The 18,514-nt window shown below is 34.6% G+C and overlaps 1 protein-coding gene across 1 annotated transcript; it reads right to left on the reverse strand.

Moving 5' to 3' along the window:
- Positions 1–16,333: 16,333 nt before the first annotated feature.
- Positions 16,334–18,020, reverse strand: LOC146732707 (uncharacterized). The gene is made up of 3 exons (XM_085491853.1): positions 17,970–18,020; positions 17,580–17,738; positions 16,334–16,357 (listed from the first exon to the last, which is right to left on the reverse strand). Exons 2-3 carry the CDS (start codon positions 17,729–17,731, stop codon positions 16,345–16,347), a joined length of 165 nt encoding a protein of 54 aa, XP_085347979.1. The 5' UTR covers positions 17,732–17,738; positions 17,970–18,020; the 3' UTR covers positions 16,334–16,344.
- Between the last annotated feature and the right edge of the window lie 494 nt (positions 18,021–18,514).

Here is an 18,514-nt window from a genome sequence, read left to right on the forward strand (position 1 = left end):
CGTAACTTGGTGAACATTAAATACAAAACTTTAACACGCCACAGTCGGTGTCATTATTTTGACGAGTTATACCCTGCTTGTAAGAATAGCAAATATAAACTATCAATTATTAAACAAATAACATTAATTATTTCCAATAAAAATCGTGAAGAAATAGAAAATGTGGTTTAATTCCGGATTAATATCATATCAAGTGTCAAGGGGAAATGAACCGGAGTCATTTCATTTGGTTTTCTTTAGGCATTGACATCATTGATTATATAATAGACTAGTAAATCGTTCTTGGCGTGAGCGGACCTTATTTACGACTCGGTCAGCGCATGAGAGTTTCCATGAGAATGAACTGAAGTCATAGAGACATCCAATCAGTGATGACACAGAATTCTGTGCCGTTTACGTATTATCGTTGCAATTCAGCTGATCATTCTCGGATGCACTGAGAAGGGCAATCTAAATGACTGGAGTCAAGGCTACATTATAATGGAATTAAAACAAAACAAAACAGGGACTTCTTCTGCGTGATAACATAGTTTGAAATAATTGCTAAAATAATTGGCTTGACATTAACCACACTCCAATCTTGGTACTTATATCATGTAATAATAGTCGTACTCTATATTGTGAATATTAAAGTGTATTGGGCTAATGTGAATATTTTGGACTGGAATGGTCATTGCCACCACATGTGTTCATCCCATACCCAATATACAACAACATCGGATTGCTTTATGTTGAGATGTAAGCAACTAAATGGTTTGCCAGACACGGGCGGTCATTTGGTTGTAGCCTGGTTTTACCAGACTGACAGTTCCACGGATTCTCTACGCGTAACAGTGACATTTGAAATGACATCTTAGTCCGTTAGTGCTTATTGACTGATTATTACCTACAAGCAATAGCAATGAACAAATTTCGACCAACAGTTGACTTTTCGGGTTACTTGTTGTGTTCGCACATACGTATTTTGCGCAAACCAAAACATTCAGTGGTAAATTAAATTGCTTGCTAAGATAAAAACGAGTTAGTGGATTGTGATAATTTTTTTTAGTGGACGTGGGAATAAAGATGAAGAATAAAAACACATTTTATACAAAAATAATGCGTACAAATAAAACAGAACTAAATAATAGTTTTAGAGCTTTTTGAAACTCACTTTATATACTCTTCCCCTGACGGGTATTATGAACAGTTAGACAGTGGTTTTATGGGTCGTATATTTTTATCACTCATTTATCAACATGTAGTACCTGAACTTATTCAACCTCGTACATTTTGTTGCAATATTGCCTATATAGGCGTAGAAAAAATAGATATGTGAGCCAACAATCTATCACCCACGCGTGGAAAAACACCTGCTTCCATTAGAAATTGTAGTAATAATCATATTGTCACAAAATACAGATGAAAGTAATATCGAAACCACGCACAAACCACAATACCCAATACACGTAGAAACTCCATTTAAAAATATTCTGAAATATAATTTGCTACGACTATATTATAATTTGTATTCAAAGTTACCAAAGTTTTGTATGAATAGTCTTTTATAATATTAATAATGTTTCCCCATTTTCAAACAAAAACACATTATTAATATTAAAGTTACATTACTTCTTAAGATGATATATTATAATATATTTTCAACATACCCGGAGCTAAACATTTGCCAACATCATATAATAATAGTAATTTTCTTATACAAGAAATTGTGTATGAATTAAAAACAATTGAGTGACATGGATATTTTAAAATCCTGAGCGAAAAACGTACGGCTAGTATCCAATGTAATGTTAATTAATGAATTGTAAAGCTAAGTATAAACAAATTGATAGATTATTAATTATTATTATTGCCTATCGTCCCTCTTGGGACATCAACAAGATTTCTCCAACCAGGCCGGTCCTGTGCCACTGTGCCACTCCACCTCCAGGTATAGCCCAACCTCTGGACATCAGCCTCTAGGTCCCGTCGCCGGGTATTTCTTGGACGGCCCCTTTTCCTTTTGCCCTGTGGGTTCCAGCTGAGTGCCGACCTTGTGATGTTTTATGAACGTGGTCTTTCGCTCATATTTATAATATGAACGTGGTTCTTTGCTCATAATTATAATATAAACGTGGTCCTTCGCTCATACTTATCATATAATCGTGGTCTTTGGCTCATATTTATAAAATAACCATGATCCTTCGCTCATATTCATAACGTACTCATGGTTCTTCGCTCATATTTATAATATAAACGTGGTCCTTCGCTCATATTTATCACGTAATCATGGTCCTTCGCTCATATTTATCACGTAATCGTGGTCCTTCGCTCATATTTATCACGTAATCGTGGTCCTTCGCTCATATTTATCACGTAATCGTGGTCCTTCGCTCTTATTTATAATATAAACGTGGTCCTTCGCTCATTTTTATAACATACTCATAGTCCTTCGGTCATATTAATCACGTAATCACGGTCCTTCGCTCATATTTATCACGTAATCGTGGTCCTTCGCTCTTATTTATAATATAATAGTGGTCCTTCGCTCATATTTTTAATAAAAACGTGGTCCTTTGCTCATATTTATAATATAAACGTGGTCCTTTGCTCATATTTATAATATAAACGTGGTCCTTCGCTCATATTTATAATATTAACGTGGTCCTTCGCTCATATTTATAATATAAACGTGGTCCTTCGCTCTTATTTATATTATAAACGTGGTCCTTCGCTCATATTTATCACATAATCACGGTCCTTCGCTCATATTTATAATATAAACGTGGTCCTTCGCTCATATTTATAATATAAACGTGGTCCTTCGCTCATATTTATAATACAAACGTGGTCCTTCGTTCATATTTATAACGTACTCATGGTCCTTGGCTCATATTTATCACTACTCATGGTCCTTCGCTAATATTTATCACGTAATCATGGTCCTTCGCTCATATTTATAATATAAACGTGGCCCTTCACTCATATTTATAATATAATCGTGGTCCTTCGCTCATACTAGCCACGTAATCACGGTCATTCGCTCATATTTACAATAAAAACGTGGTCTTTCGCTCTTATTTATATATATTATAAACGTGGTCCTTCGCTCATATTTATAATATAAACGTGGTCCTTTGCTCATATGTATAATATAAACTTGGTCCTTCGCTCATATTTGTCACGTAATCATGGTCCTTCGCTCATATTTGTCACGTAATCACGGTCCTTCGCTCTTATTTATAATATAAACGTGGTCCTTCACTCATTTTTATCACGTAATCATGGTACTTAGCTCTTATTTATAATATAATCGTGGTCCTTCGCTTATACTAGCCACGTAATCACGGTCATTCGCTCATATTTACAATACAAACGTGGTCCTTCGCTCTTGTTTATATTATAAACGTGGTCCTTCGCTCATATTTGTCATACAAACGTGGTCCTTTGCTCATATTTATAATATAAACGTGGTCCTTCGCTCATATTTATAATATAAACGTGGTCCTTCGCTCATATGTATAATATAAACATGGTCCTTCGTTCATATTTATAACGTACTCATGGTTCTTCGCTCATATTTATCACTACTCATGGTCCTTCGCTAATATTTATCACGTAATCATGGTCCTTCGCTCATATTTATAATATAAACGTGGTCCTTTGCTCATATTTATAATATAAACGTGGTCCTTCGCTCATATTTATAATATAAACGTGGTCCTTCACTCATATATATAATATAAACGGGTCCTTCGCTCATATTTATCATATAAACGTGGTCCTTCGCTTATATTTATAATATAATCGTGGTCCTTCGCTCATATTTATCACGTAATCGTGGTCCTTTGCTCTTATTTATAATATAAACGTGGTCCTTCGCTTATATTTATAATATAAACGTGGTCCTTCGCTCATATTTATAATATAAACGTCGTCCTTCGCTCATATGTATAATATAAACTTGGTCCTTCGCTCATATTTGTCTCGTAATCATGGTCCTTCGCTCATATGTGTCACGTAATCACGGTCCTTCGCTCTTATTTATAATATAAACGTGGTCCTTCGCTCATATTTGTCACGTAATCATGGTCCTTCGCTCATATTTGTCACCTAATCACGGTCCTTCGCTCTTATTTATAATATTATCGTGGTCCTTCACTCATTTTTATAATATAAACGTCGACCTTCGCTCATTGTTGTTACGTAATCATGGTCCTTCGCTCATATTTATAATATAATCGTGGTCCTTCGCCCATTTCGATAATATAAACGTCGTCCTTCGCTCATTTTTATCACGTAATCATGGTCCTTCGCTCATATTTATAATATAATCGTGGTCCTTCGCTCATATTTATAATATAAACGTGGTCCTTTGGTCATATTTATATTATAAACGTGGTCCTTCGCTCATATTTATAATATAATCGTGGTCCTTCGCTCATACTAGCCACGTAATCACGGTCATTCGCTCATATTTACAATAAAAACGTGGTCCTTCGCTCTTATTTATATTATAAACGTGGTCATTCGCTCATATTTGTCACGTAATCACGGTCCTACGCTCATATTTATAATATAAACGTGGTCCTTCGTTCATATTTATAATACAAACGTGGCCCGTCGCTCATATTTATAATATAAACATGTAATAATATAATGTAATCATGGTCCTTCGCTCATATTTATAATATTATCGTGGTCCTTCGATCATTTCTATAATATAAACGTCGTCCTTCGCTCATTTTTATCACGTAATCATGGTCCTTCGCTCATATTTATAATATAATCGTGGTCCTTCTCTCATATTTATAATATGATCGTTGTCCTTCGCTCATATTTATAATATAAACGTGGTCCTTCGCTCATATTTATATTATAAACGTGGTCCTTCGCTCATATCTACAATATAAACGTGGTCCTTCGCTCATATAAACGTGGTCCTTCGCTCATATTTATCACGTAATCATGGCCCTTCGCTGATATTTGTAATATAAACGTGGCCCTTCACTCATATTTATAATATAATCGTGGTCCTTCGCTCATATTTATAATATAAACGTGGTCCTTCGCTCATATGTATAATATAAACTTGGTCCTTCGCTCATATTTGTCACGTAATCATGGTCCTTCGCTCATATTTGTCACCTAATCACGGTCCTTCGCTCGTATTTATAATATTATCGTGGTCCTTCGCTCATTTTTATAATATAAACGTCGACCTTCGCTCATTGTTATCCCGTAATCATGGTCCTTCGCTCATATTTATAATATAATCGTGGTCCTTCGCCCATTTCTATAATATAAACGTCATCCTTCGCTCATTTTTTGTCACGTAATCATGGTCCTTCGCTCATATTTATAATATAATCGTGGTCCTTCGCTCATATTTATAATATAATCGTGGTCCTTCCCTCATATTTATAATATAAACGTGGTCCTTTGCTCATATTTATATTATAAACGTGGTCCTTCGCTCATATTTATAATTTAAACGTGGTCCTTCGCTCATATTTATCACGTAATCATGACCCTTCGCTCATATTTATAATATAACGTGACCATTCACTCATATTTATAATATAATCGTGGTTCTTCGCTCATACTTGCCACGTAATCACGGTCATTCGCTCATATTTACAATAAAAACGTGGTCCTTCGCTCTTATTTATATTATAAACGTGGTCCTTCGCTCATATTTGTCACGTAATCACGGTCCTTCGCTCATATTTATAATATAAACGTGGTCCTTCGCTCATATTTATAATATAAACATGGTCCTTTGGTCATATTTATATTATAAACGTGGTCCTTCGCTCATATTTATAATATAATCGTGGTCCTTCGCTCATACTAGCCACGTAATCACGGTCATTCGCTCATATTTACAATAAAAACGTGGTCCTTCGCTCTTATTTATATTATAAACGTGGTCATTCGCTCATATTTGTCACGTAATCACGGTCCTACGCTCATATTTATAATATAAACGTGGTCCTTCGTTCATATTTATAATACAAACGTGGCCCGTCGCTCATATTTATAATATAAACATGTAATAATATAATGTAATCATGGTCCTTCGCTCATATTTATAATATTATCGTGGTCCTTCGATCATTTCTATAATATAAACGTCGTCCTTCGCTCATTTTTATCACGTAATCATGGTCCTTCGCTCATATTTATAATATAATCGTGGTCCTTCTCTCATATTTATAATATGATCGTGGTCCTTCGCTCATATTTATAATATAAACGTGGTCCTTCGCTCATATTTATATTATAAACGTGGTCCTTCGCTCATATCTACAATATAAACGTGGTCCTTCGCTCATATAAACGTGGTCCTTCGCTCATATTTATCACGTAATCATGGCCCTTCGCTGATATTTATAATATAAACGTGGCCCTTCACTCATATTTATAATATAATCGTGGTCCTTCGCTCATATTTATAATATAAACGTGGTCCTTCGCTCATATGTATAATATAAACTTGGTCCTTCGCTCATATTTGTCACGTAATCATGGTCCTTCGCTCATATTTGTCACCTAATCACGGTCCTTCGCTCGTATTTATAATATAATCGTGGTCCTTCGCCCATTTCTATAATATAAACGTCATCCTTCGCTCATTTTTATCACGTAATCATGGTCCTTCGCTCATATTTATAATATAATCGTGGTCCTTCGCTCATATTTATGATATAATCGTGGTCCTTCCCTCATATTTATAATATAAACGTGGTCCTTTGCTCATATTTATATTATAAACGTGGTCCTTCGCTCATATTTATAATTTAAACGTGGTCCTTCGCTCATATTTATCACGTAATAATAATAATAATAATAATGTTTATTTGCCATAGATTACATAAAAAATAACAATACAGCAATAAATAATAACTAATAAATATTGATAAATAATAATAATATTAATCTATGGCTGGGAAACAGAAATTAGCTCATGCAGAGCTAGTCTAGTCTATTTCCCATCAAAATATATTTGTAAATAGCTATTTATTAAAAAGGGCAATCAAGTAGACAGAAAAAACTTATTTACAATGGTTTGCTTACACACCGATACATGTTTGTATGCATCTATATATACATATTGGAATATAACTATGAATGATTACAGTGGATTAAATAGTCTTTCACTTCTTTTTTAAAATTTGCTCGAATACGAATCAATTGGATATCCAGGGGTAAGCTATTCCAAATTTTAGTTCCCTGGTAATCGACTGAAAACTGACCCAAATTTGTCTTTTTCATTGGTAGAAGAAAGTTTGAATTATCCCTTGACCTAGTATGATAATGGTGAGTATGGAAATTGAAATAGTAATTAAGGTCACGTGGCAATCTGTGAAATTGTAGGTCATGTATAAATGTACATAGCTGATACTTAAATTGGTCATATATATTGAGAATACGTAGTGACTGAAAAAGAGGTTTACTATGTGCACAGTAGTCTTTAAATAGCATGATACGAACAAGCTTTTTTTGTTGTTTATATATAGGGTCCAGAAATGTGCGATACGTACTACCCCATACTTCTAAACCATAGGAGATATGAGGAAGAATTAGAGAATTATACAGAAGGATATGAACGTATTTGGGAAGTGTATGTCTGAGTTTAGCAATTAAGCCAATTAAAGGAGTTATCTTTGCTAAAACTCTATTAATATGCGGCTTCCATGTGAGATGTTTATCTATCACCACACCAAGATAAGTAGTAGTATCGACTTCCTGGAGAACTGCATTGTTTAAATGTATGTTTTGTTTGTTTACCAGCTGTTTCTTAGAGGAAAACAGCGTGTAATTAGTTTTGTTGGTATTAATTGTAAGTTTATTAGTGTTGCACCATGTGTTCACCATATCTAAATGTAAATCAACTTCAGCGCTGGGTATATTGTTACTGGAAAATGAATGAAAAAGATTTGAGTCATCAGCAAATAATTTAATTTGGAAGTAAGTTGATGATGCAGGAATATCGTTTATATAAATTAGAAAAAGTAACGGTCCAAGGATGGAACCTTGTGGCACACCATAATTAATTGGAAGAGTGGAGGAGGTATGGCCATCAGCTTGAACAAACTGTTTTCGATTCAATAGATAGTTTTCAAGCCACTTTAAAGGTTTTCCACGAATACCATAGGAACTTAATTTGGAAAGAAGAATGTTGTGATTTATCGTGTCGAAGGCCTTAGTAAAATCCAGGAATACCCCCATCACGATATTACCATCATCAATTTTATTAATTAATTCATAGAAAAGATCTATTAACGCAAGCTTGGTACTGTATTTTCTGCGAAATCCATATTGGTGCTTATTGATAATATTAAATTTGTTAAGAAAGGAAGATAATTGTTTGTGCAGAGTTTTTTCAATAATTTTACTGATAACGGGTAAGATTGAGATGGGTCTGTAATTACCAGGCAAATAGGGTGAACCTTTTTTAAAAATAGGAGTAATTTTGGCTATTTTTAGTTGGTCGGGGAACACACCAGACATAAAGGATTGATTTATAATGTGACAAAGAGGTATTTTAATGAAAGGGGCTGCATCTCTTAGAAGACGGGAATAATTATAGTCATGGCCACAAGATTTACGCGGGTCTAATAATTTTAGATCAGATTCTATTTCATGGATGGTAACTGGTTGGAGAAAGAAGGAATTCAAATTGGTAGTTGTAAAGTAGTCCAAGGGATCGGCAGATGTGTTAATATTCATAGCAAGTTCCTCCCCAATGTTAGCAAAAAATCTATTAAAATAGTTAGTTATTTTTATTGGGTCATGAATATTCATGGTTTGAGAAAGCGGGTTGTCTATGGTAAGTAGTTTAGGCAGTCTACCACCATTCCCAGTGGCCCTACCTGTTAAATCATTTATCGTTTTCCAGAGTTTAGTCGGGTTGTTTTTATTTAGATTAATTAAATTGGAGTAATATTTTTTTTTAGATTTTCTAAGAATAGTTGTTAAAATATTTCTGTAGGTTTTGTAAGCAGACAGGCGATTTTGATTGTAATTACTCTTAACCACTTTCTCGTATAGTTTATTTTTATGTCTGATTGACTTTGTAATGCCCCTCGTTATCCATGGCTTCTTGGGTAGTTTTGATCTTTTTTTCATCTTGACTAAGAGGGCCACTTTGTCACAAATAGTGCTAAAAATAGACGAAAAAGTATTATACGCATTATTTACATCCAAGCTGTTTAGGACATCAGACCAGTTGACACTGTTTAATTTCAGATGAAAATTTTCAATATTATACCGGGAAAAGTCTCGAGTATAATATACACTCTGCTTTTGGTACATTTTGTCAAGATTTTCAATGAATGCAAAAATGGGAAAATGGTCTGTTATATCTGTCAGAATAGTGCCACAGTGCACAAAATAATCATAAAAGTTTGAATATATGTGGTCAATTATTGTTGATGAGCTATTTGTTGAACGTGTGGGTTTATTGATTAGTTGTTTGTAATTGATACTGGCCATAGAATTGATGTAATTCTGATTTACGGTAGCTGATTGATTATTATAATCAATATTAAAATCACCAATTAAGATACACTTTGATTTAGTAACACTTATATTCATAAGGTGGTTTTCTAGGCCAGTACTGAAGTCAACCACATTTGTTCCTGGTTTCCTATATATAATGCCTATGTTAAAATAACCAGAGTTCAAGTGTAATTCTAGCCACAAGGTTTCAGAGTGGGGAATAATGTTAGAGTTCAATACACGGTAATCAACCAAGTGCACCAGTACGACATTTCTTGATAAGAGTATAATTTTGGATATTAAAATAAGATGAATCATTGATTTGCCAGGTTTCAGATAAAGCGATGACATGGAATTTTGGGGATAATGTATTTTCGCATAATAATTTTAGTTGGTCAATATTTTTGTTTAATGATCGAATATTCATGTGTAAAATGGACAAAGCACCTGGTGGGGAGTTTGGAAATTGTGTATTGAAGTATTGTACAGAGTAACTATTACATTGAAATTTATGTAATGAAGATGAGTCTAAGACTGTCATAAAAATAGAAATTAATTCACATTGCTATTTCACTACCACAATTTAGATGTATTAAACAATGCGGGGTATATCATGTTCACCCGAGATAAGCATACCTCTTGAATTAACATTCTTCTTAATATAAATCTTTCCATTATTTGTCCATAAAAATCTATACCCAGCTCTCTTTCTTGCAATATTTACCTTAAACAGAAGTTGACGTGTTGCTAATACTAAATTTTCATTAATAAAGATTCTCCCGGTGCTGTTAAATCCAAAATTCCTCGCTGTAATGTCTTTCAAGTTCTTTCTATTTTCGTAAATGGAATTTCTAGAACTTCGTGTGGTAAACTTAACGATAATTGGTCGTGGTTTGGTGTGTTCATTTTCACTGTTGTTTTCTTTTGTAGGAAGACGATGAGCAATGTCGATATCACTTGCCTGTATCCCTGGATTGACTTTCTTACATACTGACAATACGATTGCTGTTGTATCTTCATTTTCACTCACAGGCACGCCACTAATTTCCAGGTTAATTCTCCGTTGATACTGATTAAGATCTGTAACTTCTCTTTCCAGCGCTGTCACTCGTTGACTCAAGTCTTTGTTTACTTGTTTGAGTTCTTTGTTACATTGAAACACCTGGTCCAGACGAGCGGACAGAGCTTCATATTTCTCATTAAAAAAATCAAATGAGCTGACTAAGTCCGCTTGCTTTTTTTTCACCTCCATTAAGTCATTTCCGATTTTCAGTAGTTGTGCACTGATGGGTTGCAGCATGGCATGTAGTTGGTCAGCCGGTGGCATACCAATGGACATGGACGTCGCCATCTTGTCTCTTTCACTTTCACTTTCGGTTGATGTTGATGTTGACCTTTTTGCATTACAACTTGCGCATAGCATCAGGTCGCCTTGGCACAACTTTACACCCTTTCTGGCATTACAATCGTGGCATTTCATGATGAGGTAGATAGATCTATACGCTTGAACGAGTAAAAACTTAAAATATAGCTCGGAGCATCTGCAATTGCATGTGTTCTACCGGAAAGCGCCCTCAATGATCATGACCCTTCGCTCATATTTATAATATAACGTGGCCATTCACTCATATTTATAATATAATCGTGGTCCTTCGCTCATACTTGCCACGTAATCACGGTCATTCGCTCATATTTACAATAAAAACGTGGTCCTTCGCTCTTATTTATATTATAAACGTGGTCCTTCGCTCATATTTGTCACGTAATCACGGTCCTTCGCTCATATTTATAATATAAACGTGGTCCTTCCCTCATATTTATAATATAAACATGGTCCTTTGTTCATATTTATAACGTACTCATGGTCCTTCGCTCATATTTATCACTTCTCATGGTCCTTCGCTAATATTTATCACGTAATCATGGTCCTTCGCTCATATTTATAATATAAACATGGTCCTTCACTCATATGTATAATATAAACGTGGTCCTTCGCTCATATTTGTCACGTAATCACGGTCCTTCGCTCATTTTTATAATATAAACGTGGCCCTTCACTCATATTTATAATATAATCGTGGTCCTTCGCTCATATTTATAATATAAACGTGGTCCTTCGCTCATATGTATAATATAAACTTGGTCCTTCGCTCATATTTGTCACGTAATCATGGTCCTTCGCTCATATTTGTCACCTAATCACGGTCCTTCGCTCGTATTTATAATATTATCGTGGTCCTTCGCTCATTTTTATAATATAAACGTCGACCTTCGCTCATTGTTATCCCGTAATAATGGTCATTCGCTCATATTTATAATATAATCGTGGTCCTTCGCCCATTTCTATAATATAAACGTCGTCCTTCGCTCATTTTTATCACGTAATCATGGTCCTTCGCTCATATTTATAATATAATCGTGGTCCTTCGCTCATATTTATAATATAATCGTGGTCCTTCGCTCATATTTATAATATAAACGTGGTCCTTTGCTCATATTTATAATTTAAACGTGGTCCTTCGCTCATATTTATCACGTAATCATGGCCCTTCGCTCATATTTATAATATAACGTGGCCCTTCACTCATATTTATAATATAATCGTGGTCCTTCGCTCATACTTGCCACGTAATCACGGTCATTCGCTCATATTTACAATAAAAACGTGGTCCTTCGCTCTTATTTATATTATAAACGTGGTCCTTCGCTCATATTTGTCACGTAATCACGGTCCTTCGCTCATATTTATAATATAAACGTGGTCCTTCGCTCATATTTATAATATAAACATGGTCCTTTGTTCATATTTATAACGTACTCATGGTCCTTCGCTCATATTTATCACTACTCATGGTCCTTCGCTAATATTTATCACGTAATCATGGTCCTTCGCTCATATTTATAATATAAACGTGGTCCTTCGCTCATATTTGTCACGTAATCACGGTCCTTCGCTCATATTTATAATATAATCATATTCCTTCGCTCATATTAGCCACGTAATCACGGTCATTCGCTCATATTTACAATAAAAACGAGGTCCTTCGCTCACTTAATATAAACATGGTCCTTTGTTCATATTTATAACGTACTCATGGTCCTTCGCTCATATTTATCACTACTCATGGTCCTTCGCTAATATTTATCACGTAATCATGGTCCTTCGCTCATATTTATAATATAAACGTGGTCCTTCACTCATATGTATAATATAAACGTGGTCCTTCGCTCATATTTGTCACGTAATCACGGTCCTTCGCTCATATTTATAATATAATCATATTCCTTCGCTCATATTAGCCACGTAATCACGGTCATTCGCTCATATTTACAATAAAAACGAGGTCCTTCGCTCATATTTATAATATAATTGTGGTCCTTCGCTTTTATATTTTTCATGTAATGTATTTATCAAGGTATTTTTGTAAATTTAATCGCTACTGCATAATTTGTGAACAAATGCAACGTATAACAACGTTATTTGTATCAGGTTTTATAGTCATTACACCCGTTTAAGTCCTTCGGTCCTTCGGTTAGGTCCTTTGGTCCTTCGCGGTCCTTCGTTTTAGTGAGTACCATTTTACGCTCAAAACAGCAAAAAAAAAATCCTAGAATGTTAAGTTTATTTACTGCTGTGGAAGGTGGTGTGGGTCACGACGTCACTTCCGGTTTACTTCCTACTGTGCGTGTATAATGGCGGCCTCGAGCAGAGTTTTGTCACGAGAGCAGTAAGTCCGTTTATGTGGTGCTACTGTTAAGGTAAACCTTTTCATCATCTTTTTTCGTATAATTTCTGGAAGAATATATAGTTAGCTTTCGCATGCCGATGTGAAACTAGTTTAATACTTTCATAACTGTGTTTTTTGTCAATGGCATTTTAGAAATGTAAATAGTAATTTTACGCGAATGGCAGTATTTACCAAATCACTACCGTTCGTTTAATAGCCGTTTACGTAAAAAATAACCGCTTTTCATGTTATTTTTTGACATTTCTGCTGTCTTTAGTATACTTGCTGTCCAAAAATGCGAAGGCCCCCCAAGGCGCCCCTTTTTAATTTGGTGTTTACGCTCATTCTTTGAGGCCTATTTTTGGAGGACATTGCAACTTTGACCTGCACGCAAAATAAGAGATAGCTCCGACAAATTAATTATAAATGTTCATTTTTTTTATAGAATCATGTCGAGACCGCGTGAGTCTAACACGCCGACGCCGAGGCAGGTGAATAGAAGTAAGGTGTCTGTACACCTATCTTGTAAAATGTGACAACTTGTTGAAAACAGTCTGGTTGTTTGGATAGTATATATATATAGCGGTACTACATGTGGACCTCTCTCATATTTGTTCATTTCGTGATATCTTTGATTCTCTAATTTTGATGAATAGTTTTGTCATTTTTGGTAAAAAGTTGTATTTTCCATTTTTTGTTGAAAACCGCAAGTGTGATTGCTTTGATACTGTGCATATTGGTACATCAGAGTGATATCTTCAATTATCTCATTTTGATGAATTCTTGTTGAAAACAGCAATTCTGATTGATATCTTTAATTGAAATGTGCATTGCTAACAGTCGACAGGCTGCTTGTTGTATTTTTAAAACATTTCTACCTGCGGCCCTGGAAAATTGGGGCATATTCATGAAAACATGTAGTTGTATTTTTTTTGTAAAGTCTATTTATGTATACAGGAGACATTAAACATAATGTATCAGTTCATTGAAAAAATTTGCACGAGTGATATTTTAATTAAATATTCATTAATCCTTTCACCACCACTCAAACAATAGTCAGCAAGTTGGGTACACTTCCTGGAATATTATGAAGTGTTCAAGGTGTAACTTTCCCCCGAAGTTTCGTTTTCGCAACTGAACTGCACAACCAGAAAATTTGATATACAGTACAATTGACAACCTGTTGTATTCATCACAAATCAGGCGAAGTATGGGGAAATAGTTTCATTTTGTCAACACATGAAACTTGCAAAACCAGGCTTTTGAATAAGACACCACTGGTTCTGTAATTAGTGCATTGACAAAATAAAATTCATAGTCTAGAACTAGGTTTTTCATTCATCTGTGAAAAGTCAACAACTATCAACACAAACTATGTTAGCAAAATTTGTTTAATAAAAAATATAAAAGCAAATTATTGCTAAAAGATTTATTTATACAATATATATAGGACAGATATCTGTCCGACTTTTCCCAAAGTACCTCTGCCTCCTACTGACTGCCAGTTCGTGTTACACTTATTTTGGCATAAAAACCAATAATTAGCCAGGTAGTTCGAAACTTTATATTATCTACAACAACATCAGTTATAATTATTGGCTTTTAAAAGAGGGTGTACATATGTTGTCAATTCTCGGTCTAAATAACCCAGTTCTGCAAAATCAAAATCTACAGACTTGAGCATCAAACAAGTTGTTCGGATCTGGTCTTAACCGTACTGGTATTGTGTCGCCAGTATCAATTTTCCTATAACCCAGGAATACTCTGAAACCATGACTTTAAATAACAGTGCATGTATTGTTGGGCCCTGGTTATCATCTGATGATGTCAAATCAGAAAAGTCGCTAAATAGAGACTCTCGAGTGATTGTAATCTGAAGATACATTGCTAAGAAAACGACTCCAGGTCAGAAACTTCACCTGTGAAGTCGCACTTTCAAAAAAGTACATATTCTTTATTGTCAATAAAAACTAGACAGTGTTCAAAGCAGGTTATCTTCATGTCATTTGACAATAACAATCTGTGATCTGACGTTTGTATCACTCAGTCTTCACGGTTTGCATAATTATCGTTATCTGTTGTTAATACTCTCATCGACTTCCAGAATTGTTACGGCAAATTCTGTAAATTCCTATAATAATAATTAAAAAAATCACTGTTAATTTATTCAAAGATGGGGTGTTAATTGTTGGGTTGGGAGGGCATCCATTTTCAAAGTCAATCTATAAAATTGCCCTAGCATATCTGGGAGGGATAATTTCCTTTGTTTTTGATGCTAGATGTACATTTTATAAAAAATTATTGAAGTAGGTCAACACCCCTTAATTGTGTCTAATACCCGGTAGTAAATCCTGTTTTACTGTCAAGGTCTGAATGATTCACACAATACAAATTACTGACCAAGATATGTATTTACAATTCCTTACCTTGTTGTACATAGCAGGTGGTTTATAAGCATTTATTGTCAATAAAGTTCTTGTTGATAGGTTGCCCAGAGTCAGATTAAATGCTGCATTTTGAGGTAACACTATGTATTGAGTTAAGAAATCAATATACTGGTAAATTATTTTGTACCTTAACAACTATGAAGAACACAGTGCTATCGATACTTTGACAACATTTTGGATTGTGGATTGTGCCCAGAGTTTGAGTATTGATTAACGTAAAACGACTGTACTGTCCCCCCCCCCCACACCTTGAAGTATGCACATACCGTAATAAACTTGTAATACATCATCCAGAGTCTGCGATGCTCAGAATCAAATAAATTGGCAATATTTATTGTTTTCAGGTTACAACCTTTATTTTTACATATTTAAACATGGTGGGCTATAGTTTACCTGTGCAACACTGCAAAATTGCAGCTAAACAGTTACTTATGGTGATACAATGACAGATTTATAATAATAGAATCTAAGCGTATTGTTCTTTATGTCAAGTCATTATTAAACTAAAAGGAAATTCTCCAGCATAATGCATGTCATGGTGAGAGGAATCATTATCATATGGATTTAAGATGTTCCTGGTCTTTATATCAAACACTAGATGATATTTGAATGTGTTCACAGTTTTCCTAAAATCAGCAATGTAAATGTCGAGATAGCCACATTTCAATTCAGATAGAACCCTATCATTGGAATAGCCTAGAAAATAAATAGAAGATGTTAAATTAAAACATAACAGTTAATTTTCAACTGTTTAGTTCAAAACTGCAACAATTTCATCAACTGATACAACTATGATCATACAGCTTTCAGTTATAGCTTGTCACAACACATGCATCTGCCTTATAAACTCTGTAGTTGGTCTATGCCAAAATGCATTCTATTTCACTAGGTATAAAAATTAATTCAATACATTACCCAGCTCAACCTAAAACATTTAGTTTTTTACATTTTGCCTTATAAATGTCCTCATCTTTAATTCTAATTCAATCGCTCGTTTTATGCTAGTCCCAGGAATTGATGGTTGACAATATACAGATGTTTACAAACTTGGTAAATTGAAAGATTGAAACATTTCTGTAAATTTTCAGATGCCACGAAACGAGCTGTTTAAAACTATAGAGGAATTCTTATCTAAAAAGTACCTTAATTGGACAGAACACATAGAACAAATTTGTGAAACTATATAACCTAAAATTGGTATTTTGTATAAAATTCATCATTTTGTCCCACGATCTATTCTAATCCTGCTTTACGATTCTCTTTTTACAACATATTACTTACTGTATGGAAATATGGGGTAACACATACAAAACCTTTTTCGACAAAATTCTACTACTCCAGATAACGTTTTACGATTTTCGTGCTCCCACTGCCCTCCTGTTTAAAAAACTAAATATTTTAGATATCTACCGGTATAAACTCAGTAAGTTCCACACCTGTCTGTTATTTATCTTAATAAGAATTTGTTTGCCCATAATGTTGACCACTACTTGAAACCTTTTTCACTATGCAACTTGTCAAGCTACTAGTTCCAATTATTATATTCCAAGAATGAATCTTACTACTAATCAACACAGTATCACCTATATAGCAGCAAACAACTGAAACTCACTTCCTGATTCCATAAAAATTATCAAAAGCAGATACATATTAAAAATACGTTAAAACTGTATCTCATGAATGTGTCATGTCATTTTTAAAAGTCAGTATATAAGTATTTTTTATTTATCTTTAATTAAGTCAAATGTGCTAGGAATTTAATTCATAACATCAGTATTATGGGGCCACAGACTAGACTAGTTTGTATAAACTATATCTGTGGTTCTCACTAGAATTACTATTATTATTATTATTGTGTATATTATTTATTGTATATTTTCTGGTGAAATAAAAAACAACAATCATGCATAATATTTACCTATCTGTTGGTATGTCAATCACTATCTCTGTGGCACAACCACAACATCCTTTATGTAGAATAACGTATGCATCTAGTGAAAGTTTTTTTTCTTGCAGTCTAACTGGCCTAGCAGCGCCAAGTAATTCACCAAATAGATTTTTAATTCCCATAACTGATCTGAAAACAATATATTTGATATCATGTTCAAAGCAGACTGTTACCGATATCCAGCCACATCAACCTTCTAAATCAGTGAGCAAATGTAAATGATGATCGGTGGCATTGGTAAAAACAACGATATTATACTACATATAAATACAAACGTCACTAAATATGGAAAAACGAAAACTTACCATTAACAAAAAGGGAGGATGCAGTCAAAATTGGACGAAAATGAGAAGAACGCACCTGAACAAGCAAAGCGAAGTCAACGAAGCGATGTGTACACAATGGCTGCCGCGAGTGAAATGAACCGATCACGCTTTTTGTTCCCATGATGCTTTGCGACGTGACTCACACCACCTTCTCCTGTGGGCTCCTGTTTCAACCATATTGTTGTCTTGTGTAAGGATTGTGGTCGCAAGATCTAAGGACAGCATCGTTCATCATATCTAGTGGCGCTGAGTTGCATAGATGAATGACACATTGATCACTGTTCTTCTGACACGACAAAATTGGTGCGTATGACCGTGGCTGCTGACTATTAGTGTGCCTGGAATCATGGTAAGAAACGGTGTGTATTGTGACAACTGTCATAAAAGTGCTTGACAGGTCATACTTGTTTTCAACTTTGGAAGGACAGTGGGTTCTACCAGGTGTGTTTGTAATTTACATAACAAAGGGTGTTTACAACTTTTGAAGGAGAATTGGAATCTACCAGGTGTGCTGTTATTTGACTAACAAAGGATGTTTATGATCTACTGAGTTGCCTACGTGACAAAGCTGCTAGCAAG

This window comes from Saccoglossus kowalevskii, chromosome 17 (genome assembly GCF_978046115.1).
Source record: "Saccoglossus kowalevskii chromosome 17, keSacKowa6.1, whole genome shotgun sequence".
Classification (NCBI taxonomy): domain Eukaryota; kingdom Metazoa; phylum Hemichordata; class Enteropneusta; family Harrimaniidae; genus Saccoglossus; species Saccoglossus kowalevskii.

What these genes read in the sequence shown, in the direction of transcription:
- LOC146732707 (XM_085491853.1), bottom strand. Translation starts at nt 17,731, where the DNA reads ATGGGAATTAAAAATCTATTTGGTGAATTACTTGGCGCTGCTAGGCCA.